General features: G+C 37.6%; 1 protein-coding gene across 2 annotated transcripts in view; it reads left to right on the top strand.

Annotated features, from left to right (window-relative positions):
- Window positions 1-16725, top strand: part of GIPC2 (GIPC PDZ domain containing family member 2) — an 89642-nt gene extending 72917 nt beyond the window's left edge. The window contains exon 5 of one of the 2 annotated variants that reach the window (XM_007191790.3): window positions 13301-16725. In XM_007191790.3, the coding sequence (XP_007191852.2) occupies window positions 13301-13446 (146 nt within the window). In that variant the 3' untranslated portion in view covers window positions 13447-16725. The remainder of the gene's footprint in view (window positions 1-13300) is intronic. The other variant, XM_007191789.2, reaches the window with a different exon arrangement.
- Window positions 16726-17595: the final 870 nt, after the last annotated feature.

Below are 17595 nucleotides of genomic sequence, written 5' to 3' on the forward strand. Positions count from 1 at the left end.
CTAGGCAGGAAACACAAGAGAAGGAAAAGACCTGCAAAAACAAACCCAAAACAATGAACAAAAGGGTAATAGGAACATACATATTGATAATTACCTTAAATGTGAGTGGATTAAATGCTCCAGCCAAAAGACATAGACTGGCTGAATGGATACAAAAACAAGACCCAGATATATGCTGTCTACACGAGACCCACTTCAGACCTAGGGACACATACAGACTGAAAGTGAGGGGATGGAAAAAGATATTCAATGCAAATGGAAATCAAAAGAAAGCTGGAGTAGCAATTCTCATATCAGACAAAATAGACTTTAAAATAAAGACTATTACAAGAGACAAAGAAGGACAGTACATAATGATCAAGGGATCAATCCAAGAAGAAGATATAGCAATTGTAAATATTTATGCATCCAACATAGGAGCACCTGAATACATAAGACAAATGCTAACAGCCATAAAAGGGGAAATTGACAGTAACACAATCAGAGTAGGGGACTTTAACACCCCACTTTCACCAATGGACAGATCATCCAAAAGGACAATAAATAAGGAAACACAGGCTTTAAATGACACATTAAAGAAGATGGACTTAATTGATATTTGTAGGACATTTCATCCAAAAACAACAGAATACACTTTCTTCTCAAGTGCTCATGGAACATTCTCCAGGATCATATCTTGGGTCACAAATCAAGCCTTGATAAATTTAAGAAAATTGAAATTGTATCAAGTATCTTTTCTGACAGCAATGCTATGAGACTAGATATCAATTACAGGAAAAAACTGTAAAAAATACAAACACATGGAGGCTAAACAATATGCTACTAAATAACCAAAAGGTCACTGAAGATATCAAAGAGGAAATAAAAAAATACCTAGAAAAAATTACAGTGAAAACACGATGACCCAAAGCCTATGGGATGTAAGAAAAGCAGTTCTAAAAGGGAAGTTTATAGCAATACAATCCTACCTCAAGAAATATCTCAAATAAACAACCTAACCTTACACCTAAAGCAATTAGAGAAAGAAGAACAATTAGAGAAAGAAGAACAAAAATACCCCAAAGGTAGCAGAAGGAAAGAAATCATAAAGATCAGAAAAGAAAGAAATGAAAAAGAAATGAAAGAAACAGTATCAAAGATCAGTAAAGCTAAAAGCTGGTTCTTTGAGAAGATAAACAAAATTGATAAACCATTAGCCAGACTCATCAAGAAAAAAAGGCAGAAGACTCAAATCAACAGGATTAGAAATGAAAAAGGAGAAGTAACAACTGACACTGCAGAAATACAAAGGATCATAAGGGATTACTAGAAGCAACTATATGCCAATAAAATGGGCAACCTGGAAGAAATGGACAAATTCTTAGAAAAGCACAACCTTCTGAGACTGAACCAAGAAGATATAGAAAATATAAACAGACCAATCACAAGCACTGAAATTGAAACTGTGATTAAAACTCTTCAAACAAACAAAAGGCCAGGACCAGATGGCTTCACAGGGGAATTCTTTCAAATATTTAGAGAAGAGCTAACACCTATCCTTCTCAAACTCTTCCAAAATATAGCAGAGGGAGGAACACTCCCAAACTCATTCTACGAGGCCACCATCACCCTGATACCAAAACCAGACAAAGATGTCACAAAGAAAGAAAACTACAGGCCAATATCACTGATGAACATAGATGCAAAACTCCTCAACAAAATACTAGCAAACAGAATCCAACAGCACATTAAAAGGATCATACACCATGATCAAGTGGGGTTTATCCCAGGAATGCAAGGATTCTTCAATATACCCAAATCAATCAATGTGATATACCATATTAACAAACTGAAGGATAAAAACCATATGATCATCTAACTAGATGCATAAAAAGCTTTTGACAAAATTCAACAGCTGTTTATGATAAAAACCCTCCAGAAAGTAGGCATAGAGGGAACTTACCTGAACATAATAAAGACCATATATGAGAAACCCACAGCCAACATCGTTCTCAGTGGTGAAAACCTGAAACCATTTCCTCTAAAATCAGGAACAAGACAAGGTTGCCCACTCTCACCACTGTTATTCAACATAGTTTTGGAAGTTTTAGCCACAGCAATCAGAAAAGAAAAAGAAATAAAAGGAATTCAAATCGGAAAAGAATTAAAGCTGTCAGTGTTTGAAGATGACATGATACTATACATAGAGAATCCTAAAGACTCTACCAGAAAACTACTAGAGCTAATCAATGAATTTGGTAAAGTAGCAGGATACAGAATTAATGCACAGAAATCTCATGCATTCCTATACACTAATGAGGAAAAATCTGAAAGAGAAATTAAGGAAACACTCCCATTTACCATTGCAACAAAAAGAATAAAATACCTAGGAATAAACCTACCTAAGGAGACAAAAGACCTGTATGCAGAAAACTATGAGACACTGATGAAAGAAATTAAAGATGATACCAACAGATGGAGAGATATACCATGTTCTTGGATTGGAAGTATCAACATTGTGAAAATGACTATACTACCCAAAGCAATCTACAGATTCACTGCAATCCCTATCAAACTACCAATGGCATTTTTCACAGAACTAAAACAAAAAATTTCACAATTTGTGTGGAAACACAAAAGACCTCGAATAGCCAAAGCAATCTTGAGAAAGAAAAACGGAGCTGGAGGAATTAGGCTCCTGGACTTCAGACTATACTAGAAGGCTACAGTAATCAAGACAGTATGGTACTTGCACCGAAACAGAAATATAGATCAATGGAACAGGGTAGAAAGCACAGAGATAAACCCACACACACATGGTCACCTTATTTTTGATAAAGGAGGCGAGAATATACAACGGAGAAAAGACAGCCTCTTAAGTGGTGCTGGGAAAACTGGACAGGTACATGTAAAAGAATGAGATTAGAACCCTCCCTAACACCATACACAAAAATAAACTCAAAATGGATTAAAGACCTAAATGTAAGGCCAGACACTATAAAACTCTTAGAGGAAAACGTAGGCAGAATGCTCTATGACATAAGTCACAGCAAGGTCCTTTTTGACCCACCTCCTAGAGAAATGGAAATAAAAACAAAAATAAATAAATGCAACCTAATGAAACTTAAAAGCTTTTGCACAGCAAAGTAAACCATAAGCAAGACGAAAAGACAACCCTCAGAATGGGGAAAATATTTGCAAATGAAGCAACTGACAAAGGATTAATCTCCAAAATATACAGGAAGCTCATGCAGCTCAATATCGAAATAACAAACCAATCCGAAAATGGGCAGAAGATGTAGACATTTCTCCAAAGAAGATATACAGATTGCCAACTAACACATGAAAGGATGCTCAACATCACTAATCATTAGAGAAATGAAAATCAAAACTACAATGAGGTATCACCTCACACCAGTCAGAATGGCCATCATGAAAAAATCTACAAACAATAACTGCTGGAGAGGGTGTGGAGAAAAGGGAACCAACCCTCTTGCACTGTTGGTGGTAATGTAAATTGATACAGTCACTATGGAGAACGGTATGGAGATTCCTTAAAAAACTAAAAATAGAACTACCCTATGACCCAGCAATCCCACTACTGGGCATATACCCTGAGAAAACCATAATTCAAAAAGAGTCATGTACCACAATGTTCATTGCAGCACTATTTAGAATAACCGGGACATGGAAGCAACCTTAGTGTTCATCAACAGATGAATGGATAAAGAAGATGTGGCACATATATACAATGGAATATTACTCAGCCATAAAAAGAAATGAAATTGAGTTATTAGTAGTGAGGTGGATGGACCTAGAGTCTGTCATACAGAGTGAAGTTAAGCCAGAAGGAGAAAATACCGTATGCTTACATGTATATATGGAATCTAAAAAAAAAGAAAAAGGTTCTGAAGAACCTAGGGACAGGACAGGAATAAAGATGCAGACGTGGAGAATGGACTTGAGGGCACGGGGAGGGGGAAGGGTAAGCTGGGACCAAGAGAGATAGTAGCATCGACATATATACACTACCAAATGTAAAATTGATAGGTAGTGGGAAGTAGCTACATAGCACAGGGAGATCAGCTCGGTGCTTTGTGACCACCTAGAGGGGTGGGATAGGGAGAGTGGGAGGGAGGCATAAAAGGGAGGGGATATGGGGATATATGTATACATATAGCTGATTCACTTTGTTGTACAGCAGAAACTAACACAACATTGTAAAGCAATTATACTCCAATAAAGATGTTAAAAAATTAATGTTATTGCTAATGAAGTTTGTCATTATAAAAGTAAAAATGAAAATCCTTAAAAAAAAAAGAGATCCTGAAATATGTGGAAAGGAAATTTGAATGATAGTTTCTCAGTAATGTTTTCCTGGAAAATCTTTTATAGGTCTTTTAAACGTATATGATAATGTTATTTAGAGATAATTACATTTTTTCCTAGGATGATTTCTTTTTTCACTGAATTCAAAACATTGAACACTATGGAAAGTCATCCTTCTCAGATAAAGCCAATGAAATTTTGGAAATAGATTTTTCTTAAACATTCTGTATTGCCTGTATTTTTTGATGTTTGACTAATGTGTGAGTTGCTTGAAATGGGTCGATATTTATGAAAAGTCTTAGGGAAAGTAGGTGCTAAAGACTTTACATAGAAAGAGGTACAGTTACAGATTTAATGGTTAAATTAACAATGGTGGTCACTAACCTTTATCTAAACCCTGCTATGTGCCATTTTATAGATTTGAGAACAAACAGATTCAGAGATGTTTGGTAACTTGTCCAAAGTCAGCTAACAAGGACTGAGATTTAATTCTGGGACTTTGATACCAAGATTTTTCACCTTCAGTAGTGTCTTATAGCTAAAAGTTATGTTTAAGTATTTAAAAACTTAGTGGAAAATACAGATTGACCTGTATCACCAATATAAGTTTGTCATTAATAATGATGTGAAAGTTGTTTAGTAGTGGTAATAATATAAAGATATTCTCAGTATGGCCACTAGATGTCAGCACTTAGCTGCTATATGTGGTGCAACAATTCTACATTTTAGTGGAATATTTTTTGCCAGGTTGTATTCAGGTGCTAAATATTATTGCGGCATATTGCAAATCTATTATAGTTAACATATTAAAAGCATTTTAGTGGCTGTCACTATGTTAATGTAATAAAACTTAAAAAAATATTTCCTTTTGCTAAAGTTTCTTTTGCTTTTCTCTTTTTTTTCATAAATTTATTTATTATTTTTGGCTGCGTTGGGTCTTTGTTGCTGCGCACGGACTTTCTCTAGTTGCGGTGAGCAGGGGCTACTCTTCCTTGTGGTCCGTGGGCTTCTCATTGCCGTGGCTTCTCTTGTTGCGGAGCACGGGCTCTGAGCGTGCGGGTTTCAGTAGCTGTGGCATACGGGCTCAGTAGTTGTGGCTCGTGGGCTCTAGAGCACAGGCTCAGTAGTTGTGGCACACGGGCTTAGTTGCTCTGTGGCATGTGGGATCTTCCCGGACCAGGGCTTGAACCTGTGTCCCCTGCAATGGCAGGCGGATTCTTAACCACTGAGCCACCAGGGAAGCCCTCTTTTGCTTTTCTCTTAAATCAGAGATTCAGTCTTTTACCAAAACGGATAAAATAATACCATTTATTTCTCCTGTAAAAAATATTTAAAATCTATGTTTATACTTTATGAGTTAGCAGTTCATAACATGGTCAGAGCATGCTCCATTCTTAATTTCTTTTAAAATACATAAGCAAATTATGGGTTTTGGAAAGATCTCTGGAGCACTGTATTACATACAGTATTTCCAGCAGAACTCTGAAGCTGCCTAATTGGTACTTCTGTTGCTTCTACAAGACCGGTGGTTCCTTGAAGGGAGATAACTTACTCAGCTTTTAATCCCAGCTCCTACCACAGTGCCTCTCCCAGAGTAAATCCTTGGTAAATGTTTATTGACCGAATGTCTGTTAAGAGGCACAAAAATAGTGACTTCACAGGCAGTATGGAGTCCCAATATCATTTTTGAAGCTTTAGCCCTTGGACAAATTATTTAACTTTGAGTCATAATTTCTGTATCTTTGTAAAAGGGTATGATAAAAAGCAACCTTACTGGGTTGGCAAGGCATTAAATTAAATATGTATAAAGTTTCTATCACATCATAAATAATAGGTATAGCTATTATCATTCTTAGCAATGATTACTAACAATTATTGCCCGTAATAATGGTAGTGGTGTAGTAGAGGTAGAAACATATAGGAGGTCTGAGCAGTTCTGGGGCTGTGTTTAGTGTATGGGAGGTTTTCTTCTCTGCTGTGCCAGCATGAGTGAGATTATATAGTTTGGACTGTAAGGTTATTGTCTGGGCATCTTAAGCCATCATTTTTCTCATTTTGTGACTAAGCAACCCAAACCAGAGATGGCGAGTCAGAGTCGGCCAGGTCCAGGATATGTTGTTCCTGGGCTCAGGGCGCTAGCCAGTACTGCTGAGCTTCCTGAGGTGCCAAAAAACATGCACCAAGTTGTTTCTTTCAGCCAATGTGTGTGTGTGTGTGTGTGTGAGAGAGAGAGAGAGAGAAAGAGAGAGGGAGGGAGGGAGGGAGGTTGGTTGATTCAGTGTCCATCAGTGAACATCTGATCCTGGTCATCGTTTCCTCCAGCATTTAAGAGCGTCAGTCATCTGCACTGTTAATTTCTGCTTCTGAAGGGTCTGTAGATTTTCTTATATCTTTTATCTGTGTGCATCTTATTTCTTCCTCAAAGAGATTGTATGTCACCCTCATGTCAGTATGATCTTTAGGTAACTGTCTCAGTAAATGCTGTCTGTAAGCCCTATGAGAAATATTTAGAATTGTAGTCTAAGCAAAATTCTGAACTTGAGTCCTACTTTTGCTCTTCTTTCACATCCTGGCTACAGGATCAGAGTTCTGGGCTTCACTTTCGTGAGTGCATGCTAACTGTGTGGGTACAAAAATTATTTAAGTGTAATTACAAGGACTCTTCCTGTACCTACCCAGCTACCAGCATTTACTGTACATAAGACACTGAACTAGTTTTCCCTGGGCATAAAAGACTGAGTAAGCTATTCAAGATCTGTTGGGAGTTTATTCTCTGATAGAGGCAATATGTAGATGAAAATAATGACAGCACAGAACAATGTTAAATGTACACTGTAAGTCCTTATTCCTCAAAGTGTGGTCTGGGGACTGGCATTACCTGGGGGTTGTTGGAAATGCAGAATCTCAGGCATTGCTGCAGAGCTACTGAACCAGAATCTGCACTTTGCCAAGATCTCAGCCAATATGTTTGCATACTCAAGTCTGAAGAGCACGGGTAGAAGGCTTTAGGGAATGCAGATGTCACTTCCAGCTGGGGACACAGGATTTCATGGAGGGAGGAGCCTTGAAGGAGAGAAAGGATTTTGATGGTGGAGCTGGTGATTAGGAGGAGGCTATCCTGGGCGAAGGTAGGAAGGAGGAAAGACGGCTTTTTGAGTTGTCAGATTTCTAAGGGTACAGCGTTAGTGCAGGAGTAAGCCATATGGGAACCAGGGGTACTTCGGATCAGAATGCCAGACAGGGTTTAGAGTTTTTAAGATATGCGTTGGCAATCAAAGGAATATTTTCATATATGCGAGTGACACAGACAGTCTCAGAGGTGGAAAGGAGCTTCCTGGTCCTTTTGTCTTATTACCTAATAGGATCAGAGCTGTGCTTTAGGAAGAGAAATCTAACGTCCCTATGGGAGATGGTTTGCTGACTAGACTTGGAGATTAAGGAAGTAGCATGGTGGCAGTGTGAGTGAAATGAAGGCTAGAGAGGTTTCAGGGGTAGAATCAAGGGGAGGCAGTGTTTGGTACACAGGCAAGAAGAGAAAGTAACAGGGACAATGATTGCACTACTAATGACAGTGGTGGCAACGGGAGAAGGAGTAGCGGTTTTTTCGGAAGGGGAGATGATGTTTGGTTTCTGGACATGCTGGTTGAGATGCTAACGGGATACAAGCTGGGAGACGTGTGCACCCCTTGTTCAGAAAGGGGTATTTGGAACTCGTGAGAGAAGTCAGGGATGGAAGTGAAGGTTTGGGACTTCTCTGCAGCAAGCCATGGTTAAGCTGGGGTTGTGGCTAAGACCTCCAAGGCAAGACCACCTAAGGACAGGAGGGACACAGAACATCGGTTCCTGAACACTTGGTTTCTTATCTCACTGTGTGGAAATGCGCTTTGAGGGCCTCTTTCCTCCTTTCTTGACTATGATACTATGGCTGTTGAAAGAGAGGCATTACTTATAGACATTAGAGTGTTTCTCAATGGCTTAGGAAATAATTTCCAAAATATAGCTGGTACCCATGAGGGCACAGAGTTTGTAAGTCAGCCGTAGTTTTACTGCATTGAACAGGCCCTAGCTAAAAAAACCAGAACAAAAACTTTCTCTCCAATTTGAATGTATCTACTGTATTTAAAATTTTCTTTCATTGTCTGTGTAGAAGTTTCTCTCCCTAATATTTTATTATGGTGATTTTCAAACATACAGTATGGTTGAAAGACTTTTTAGTACTTCATACCTGTCACCTAGATTCTACCGTTAATATTTGATTATAATTGCTTTAACATACACTCCCTTTACCCATCCTATGTAGAGATTTTTGTAAAAACATAGTGTGATTGTAATATAAAATTTATGTACTGCTTTTTCAGTAAATATTGAAAAGATTTTCTCAAGTTATTACAAAGTTATAAACATTGTTTAAAATTACTTCAAAATATTTCATCAAATATTTCATCTAATATATTTCATCACACTAGAGGTGACTTAATGATCCTGTGCCTTATTAAATAAAAAAAATGATCCTGCATCTTAGGTTTTTTTAAAATAAAAATGTTCTCCTAAATTCTTTTCTGTTTTTAAGATTTTAAAAAAAAGTGTAGATTCTCTTGTGTGAAGGAAAGAAGACACTATGTTGAAGAGATATCTGCACCCCTGTGTTCATAGCAGCATATTCACAATAGCCTAAGAAAATAGACTTAAGAAATCACCTAAGTATCTACTGGCAGATGAATGAATACAGAAGTTGAGATATATATACAATGGAATATTATTCAGCCATAAAAAGGAAATCCTGCCATTTGTGAAAACATGGATGAGACTTGAGGGCATTATGCTAAGTGAAATAAAGTCTGAGAAAGACAAATACGGTATGATCTCACTTATATGTGGAATCTAAGAATAGAACACCAAAAAACCCAACTCATAGAAAAAGATCAGATTTGTGGTTACCAGAAGTAGGGGGTGAGAGGGAGGGGAATTGGATTAGGGTGGTCAAAAGATACAAACTTTCAGTTATAAGATAAATAAGTACTAGGGATGTAATGTACACATGATGACTCTAGCTAACACTGCCATATGGTGTATATGAAAGTTAAGAGAGTAAATTCTAAGAGCTCATTACAAGGAAAAAAAATATTTTTTGGTGTCTATGTGAATGAGGTATGTTCACTAAACTTATTGTGGTAATCATTTCATGATGTATATAAGTCAAATCATTATGCTGTGTACCTTAAACCTATGCAGTGATGTATATCAATTTTATCTTAATAAAGCTGGGAGAAAAAAATGTATAGATTCACAGAAGTGGAAATATTAGTAGATCAAAGGATGTGAACATTTTTAAAGATTGGTACTTGTTGCCAAATTGTTTTTCAAAAGCCAAATTTACAAAGTCCACACCAGTATATTTGAGTGTTTGCTTCACTATATCCTGGCCAGCCTTGGCATATCATTAAAAAAAAATATATATATATATAGAAGTTTTAGTAAACTTGGCAGACCCTTGGGCTGGAGAAGGTCCAGCTGCAGCTGGACCTTCCTTGCTTTTGAAGTGTTTGCTTCTAGGTTAATGGTAAATCGAGAAGCTTTTGGGTCATGGCTGAAGCCTGGGGCAACGTGGGAGACAGGGAGATGATAATGAAGAGTTTCAATTTTCCTCACTTTTTAACTGCTTAAAATATTTTTTTTAGGCAATCTCTAACTTAGAGAAAAGTTATACAGTACAAAATTTTTTTCTCTTGAACCATTTGAGAATAAATTAATGATATACAATTGCCCCCAAATACTTTAGTACATATTTCCTATAAACAAAGGTATTCTCTTGTGTAGCCCTAATATAACCATCCAAATCATGAAATCAACATTGATACATTACTAACATCTAATCATATCCTGTTTTCATTTCACCAAGTGCCTTAATATCCATTACAGCAAAAGAGCATGTTCAAAATCATGTGTTACTTTTACTTGTGTCAATTTGGAGCATTTTCCACTCCTGATTTTCATGACCTTGACACTTTTGGAGGGTACAAGCCAGTTATTTTGCAGAATGTTCCTCATTTTTGGATTATTTTTCCATAATAACATTCAGGTTACACCTCTGGCAGAGATATCACAAATGTGGTGCTGTGTTCTTTTCATTACATCTTATCTGGAGGCACGGGATTTTGATTTGTTCTGTTTATGATATTGTTTATTGATGACTTGTATAGGTGGTATTTACTAAGCTTCTCCACTGTAAAGTTATTCTCTTCATAATAAGTATTTGGTGAGGAGATATTTTGAAGCTATGTAAATATCCTGTTCCTCATGAATCAACCAACCAACCTTTCATCCATCTGTTTGTCAATCAACCAATCATTTCATTATGGATTCATGGTTTGCTGTTTTGTTCAATAGGATTATAATCTATGACCATCACTACTTATTCTGATGCTCAAATTATCCCTCATTGGGTCAGTGGGCATTGTTCCACTCTGACTTCTATGTCTTTTCACATGTTCCCACCTTTTTTTTTTTTTTTTTTTTGAGACTTTCTTACTTTCTGGCAGAAGTTATTCTTAGTTCATATTGTACTTTTCCTGCTCCAGCCCTGGAATCAGCCATTTCTCAGAGGAACTCTGATTCTTTTTAGTGGAAAATAATATTTGGGAACCAAGACCTGGGTGTTTTGTGTGCTCATTGCTATTTGGGTGTCACTGCTCCCAGGTCCCCACAGTGGATTGAGGAATGTGTGTATTCATGTCTTTTTATTTTATTTTATTATTTTATTATTTATTTTTGGCTGCGTTGAGTCTTTGTTGCTGCATGCGGGCTTTCTCTAGTTGCGACGAGTGGGGGCTACTCCTCATTGTGGTGCGCAGGCTTCTCATGGCGGTGGCTTCTCTTGTTGTGGAGCATGGGCTCTAGGCGCGCGGGCTTCAGTAGTTGCAGCTCAGTACACGGGCTCAGTAGTTGTGGTGCACTGGCTCAGTTGTTCCACAGCATGTGGGATCTTCCTGGACCAGGGCTTGAACCTGTGTCCCCTGCATTGACAGGCAGATTCTTAACCACTGTGCCACCACGGAAGCCCTGTGTTCATGTCTTTACCTCTACAGTTTTTAATCTCTCTTTTGAAAAAAAAAAAAATTTCACTGATCTCTACAATGCTAATTTAGCAGCAATCATTCTAGTTTTCTCCCTTTTCCTATTTATCTTTCTCTGACAGTGACAAAACGTGGTTCCCATTATTCAGTGTACATACATGTATGTGATGCGTGCCCTTGTGTGTAACCAATCTCTCATCAGTGTGGCTGCTGTCCTCTTCTCCCCCACCGCCATGCCCTCCTTACTACACCTGGACTCTCCACCCTACACCAACCTGTCCGGCCACGTGGAAGCCCTCCTCACCTTAACTAGGGCTTTGACCCCTGCCCCAGGTCACCCCATCCACATCCCACTTCTGCTCTGATTGTGGTGCCCTTCTATTGGCCACATCTCCTCCCTTCCCCCCAGCCTAGCTGTGTTAGTACTGAGCTGCTCGAGGTGAGGAACAGTTCTTAAATGCCCTCCAGAGCCCTAGTGGATTTTAGCTGGAAAGACCAGACCTCTCGGCTCATTCAGAGAAATCATACAACCTTTGATTTGTTTAACTTTAACTTGGGAGGGAAAAAGAGGCTGGGCTTTGGTGTTCCCCTTTTACCCGGGGGTTTTTCACCCAAGTCCCAGATCACATCCACACTGTCTCTTCCTGGTAGCTAGTGCTTATAGGGGGCTGAGAAAAAACCCAGCTGAGCCTTATGGGCTCCCAGCCAGGAGGGACAAGTCCCATGGGAATGTGTACTCCTGAAGATGCTGCTTCCCCAGACATAAAATATGGGATCCAGGCAACTTATTAGAAGAACAGAACAAGGGCACCATCTTTGCTTTCTATCCCAAACTGGAAAGGGGGATAAAAGTTTCCTTGATTCTACGAGGAGACACATTTCCTCCCCTTCTCCCTGCCTTGATTGCCCCGTTGCAAACTGTTATCCTTTGTCTTTTTTATAGTTGGGGGTGGGGGAGTGGCAGAGGGGACGGAGAAAGCTAGTGACTATGGGGAGGTGGGGAGCGGATGTACTCTGGGTCTCCCGCCAGGCTTAGCCACAGGAGCTCTTGCTCCACCCACAGGGACACCAGAGGCTCCCACCTGATGGGCTCCAAGATGGAGGAGAAGGCAGGGGTAGAAGATGCAAACCAGGGTGCCGAAGACAGATTGTTTGAAACATCTTTGCTACCTTGATGTGTAATGATAGAGAGTATCTTATTTTAATTTGTACTAGAAGTATGTATCTATGCATGTTCCATTTATTAAAAATTTTTTTGAATGAATGAATGACTTTTATTATTTAAACTCTTTAATGCTAAATACACATGCATACAGAAAAATGAACAAGTTATAAGTATACAACACAAAATTCTCACAATGTGAACACTTATTTAACCGCCACTCATGTCAAGAAATAAAACTCTGCCAGTACTCAAAAGCCCTCTTTATGCTTTCTCCCAATTATTGCCTGTTCCCTCCTCTCCAAAAGTAACTGCTTTCCCAACTTAGCCATAAGTTTGTTTTGCCAGTTTTTTTATCTTTATGTAAATGGAATAATATAGTATGATTCCTTTGTGTCTGGCTTCTTTTGCTTAATGTCACATTTGGGAGATTTGAGAATGTTCTGGTATATTAGCTGTGGTTTGTTCATTTTCATTGCTGTGTATAAGTTCATTGTATGATTATACTATGTTTATTCAGTTTCCTACTGATAGATCACTGGGGTCTTCCTGGGTTCGGGCTGTTGTGAATAATACTGCCTATGAACCTTATTGCCCATGGATTTTGGTGCACATAGACATGCATTTCCTTCTAGAATATCTATGGGAATAGACTTATGCATGTTACTTTTAGAAAGTACTTTGCCTTGGTGTCATTTTTCTCAGTCTTCTGATGCTGTTTCATGTATCACTAATCTTTAAAAATTATTTTTGATAGCTACTACAATGTTTGAAGCTGGAAAGGACAAAGGTAATCCAGATAAATTTGCTGTGGCACTTGATGAAACCCTTGGAGACTTTGCGTTCCCAGATGAATTTGTCTTTGATGTTTGGAGAGTCATTGGTGATGCCAAACAAGGATGATTATGATGTGAAAGATCGTCTCTGGAGGAATGAACCATTGTTCCTTAAAAAAAAAAAAAAGTTAAAATCTTCTTTTAGACACTGTTATGGACTCTGGCTTGTTTTATATATATGAATACATTCTTTTGAAATATAATTTTGATTTCTGGGCACTTTTTAATGCAGTTGCATATGTAGTATGCTTAAGATAAATTACCTAAAACGTGATCAATTTTAATACTCATTTAAAAGCTTTTTAAAGTTAGTTTTAGAGAGTATTTCTAGATAGGTTATTTTGTTCCCCATTGACAGCCATGTTTTGTTTTCCACGTGTAAGTAGTTGATTGCAATCGCCTTGTAGTTCTTTTGCAAAATCTTAATGCAGTGAAAACGAGGATTGGAGTATAATTTGCCTCATAACATCTTCATTTTGTTATACTAGCTTGAACAGGATATGTTCGTGACATGAAATACTAATTATGCCTACTAGAGGTCTAGAAACATTTTTTAAAAAAAATCCACTGAATAAGGGGAGGAAGATTCCTATAGCCTGTTGATGTCTATGGCTTACTTACTCTCTTTGTAAAACAAGGATTGATTGACTTTTATTTTTTGCTTCTTTGTAATTGCTTCCTTGCTTCTTAAACTTGTTGAAATCTATTGTGTTGTGTATGTATTTGCACGTGTAGAAGAAGGTGAAAAAGAGGCAGATACGGTAGAAACCACTTACATTTGATTGTTCTTTTTTTAGCAGTTCTTACAACACTATTTCTTTTCCATCCATACCTACTGTTATGTTACCCTTTATAAGCATTCCAGGGAAAGTTTTTATAATCTTTGTAGAACTTTTCTTTTGAAAGATGTTTACTCAGAAAATAACTATGTTTGAGAACATTTTTGGGGGTTAAAGAGCAACAGTTTTAAGCCTCCTGAACTTAAAAGGAGATACTATCAGCAGTCGATTTCCCCCTAGTGAAAATGCAGGAGGAAGGGAAAATTGAGAAAATATATTAGCTTATTATTTTAGAGCTCTAATGCACTCTCTCTGAAACCTTACATGATTGAGAAAATTGAGGGTAAATGACTCTTTTATCACTCTTACTTGACATTTTACAGATGTAAGAGAAATGGAAATGAATGGTTTCAACATAGATCGTTTAATAAGGCAGAGCATGGTGTGACCAAGCGTTCTTCTAAAGTGTTAGATGGAAAATGCTGCATGCTGCCGTGGTAATCAGAAATAATAACCTGTGAGGGGTGTATTCTAGGAAATCAGAAGTAGTTCCCTTTTCATGCTGGGTTGATGCTTAGATAACTCTTGTTTTCTGGTGCAACTTCACTTTTACTGCTTTCCACTCTCTTTTTTTCAATAAATTTAATGCTATGAATCTTGGTATTCTTTGTCTCATTAATCTGAAACCTGCACAGAAACTGTTGCAGTCATTAACATGTAACAAAAGCAGTTTATAGAATGTGGATTGTCTTATTGCCCTTGCCCATCATTTGGAAATAGCATTCAGCCCAGGCTGTAGTAATTTGTTGCTACTTGTTTAGTGAATTCCTTTCAGAGGTCCCCAAATACATACTAATTCTTAATATCACTTCTCATAGGATAGGAAAGTTATTGGATGACTTAAGAGGCCCACAGAAATATTTCGGTTTAAGCAAAACATAAATTTGTTGGCACTAGATGTTAGATTTGAAATGATGAGTCATTGTTTATTATTGATGGCTGTCTGATTCTCCTTTCCTTTTGGATATGGATAAACACTGACACTTGGTGCAAATTCCCTGTGATTTGTGGAATCTCATATTCACAAAGTGGTTACCATGGTCTTTCTAGAATTTTGATGTGTAAGGTACCCACGACCATGTACAGCTGCAACTGTAACTTCCTTGTTAGCATCAAATGAGCATTAAGGGTGCCAGCTGGGCACAGGTGTTTTAGTACTAACAGTTTTTTTTTTCTTGAAATGTCTTTCTCTGTTACCTCTACTGATAAACTGATAACAAGGTCAGTTTCTTCATTTTTTTCTCTTACCTGAAAATATATCTCTTTGTGAACTTTGTGCCTTTTGGTAAAACTCTCAGTGCACAAAAGGAACAGGGTTTCTTTTTAGATGTCACAGTCTACAAGTGGGAGCTACCCTTCTACTGCTACAATGAGACGAAGTCATTTTTTTTTTTAACTGTGCCATTTTATTGGCACCACTAAACATTTTCAGAAGGCCTCTGTTGTTTTCTCTTGTTCTCTAAGAACTTTTTTTTTCCCCAAGTGGAGGATGATTGTTTCATTCTTTTTAAGATTTTGATTATTTTATTCCTGATTTCCTTTCATGCAAAACAGCATCCTTCAGTGGCCACTAAGAGGACACTCTGTTTTCTTTGTGGAAAGAATGCAAAGGATGACTGAAGGTTGGGTTCAATGGGGTCTTGAACACAGCTTGGCTCCCAGCAGGTCTACACATTCTGATGACTACAAATGGGTACATTTTGGGTTTCTGTGATGTTTCAAAAGTACAATTACATAATTCTATGATGCGAAACTCTTTAAGAATTCAACTGATAGGGCTTCCCTGGTGGTGCAGTGGTTAAGAATCCACCTGCCAATGCAGGGGACACGGGTTCGAGCCCTGGTCCAGGAAGATCCCACATGCTGCGGAGTAACTAAACCTGTGCGCCACAACTACTGAGCCTGCATGCCTAGAGCCCGTGCTCCACAAGAGAAGCCACTGCAATGGGAAGCCCACACACTGCAACAAAGAGTAGCCCCTGCTCACCGCAACTAGAGAAAGCCCGCGCGCAGCAACGAAGACCCAACACAGCCAAAAATAAATAAATAATTAATGAAAAGAATTCAGCTATAAAAGCTGTAATCAGTTAACCTCTGCTTGGGGCTGCTATAGCCAATAGTATAATGTGACAGATAATTAGCTAAATAGAGATAATTTTTCCAAACGATGTTTAATTTGCAGTATTTTCCCCCGTAACTTTAACAAATAGACATTTTCCAAGTAAAGTGCACTTTATTTGGGTCCATGTTGCTAGACCTCCATCAAGTCCAGAGAGCGCCTTCCTGGTTCCTTCAGTTACCATTGCCTTCCTAGCATAGTAGCAAAATGAATTTCACCTGCAAATGGTGTTTTCAAAGTAATGATTTTTTCTAAATAGAGTACAGTTATCTGCCAGAGATGTAAAAGAGTGACCATATAATTACCATTTCACTCTGTGATACGTCTAAAACATATGGATACCAATAGCATGCTGTTACTCTGGAGGAGGACAGTTGAGTGTTTTCCTCAAGCTGTGAGTGAATAGAGAGATAGGAGATGCTATTCAACTCACAGTCCCACGTATTAGTCCTCTGTGTAAAATGCACATTTATTATCTTCTTGACACAGACTGAAAGAGATATCAGAGTAATGTATCATGGTTATAAGATGTTTCTAAGATTGTGAAGTGTACCACTGGCACAGCCTGTCCCTACCTATTACCTGAAAACCCAGTTCTAAGAAATGATTCATGGTTATTATCTGCTAGGAGGGTGAGCAAAAGTTGAGTATGACATCTTTATTTCATTGGAGACATTACATCTCTATGAGACTTATGTATAGCCATAGATATTTTCAAGCTATAGGAAGAAAAAGAAATTAAAAATTTCTGATAGTTTTAAGTAAACATTTTGTATTTTGAACTGTTTGTGCCATGCATATAGCATTGACTATATACAGGTAAAATACTCTACTTTTTCATAAAGAAAAGTTTTTTTCTCTTTTATAAAAATCATAGCTTATACTTTAAAATGTATTTTTGAGATTGAATTTGGAAATGTATTGATATGTGAAATTACAAATTATATTTTGATACATTGTTTAAAAATGTAATATTTACTGTATTTCTACTGATAATGTATACATCTTCATGTATTGATCAAAAAGTAAATTATTTGTAAAGCTATCATAACTTTGTATTTCTTATATTTAAAATAGAACTCTTCAAATAAAAAATCGTTTTCATGGAAAAAAAGTGATGAATGTTTTTATCGTGAAAACAATAAAAATTTGGGGTTTTAAATGGCAGACTTTTTAGTTTTGTGTAAATAAATAATGGGAATAACACATGTGATTGTCCAGGCCTTTGTGTTTCTAACATACCTTGGTGTATTTTTTT

This window comes from Balaenoptera acutorostrata, chromosome 1 (genome assembly GCF_949987535.1).
Source record: "Balaenoptera acutorostrata chromosome 1, mBalAcu1.1, whole genome shotgun sequence".
Lineage (NCBI taxonomy): Eukaryota > Metazoa > Chordata > Mammalia > Artiodactyla > Balaenopteridae > Balaenoptera > Balaenoptera acutorostrata.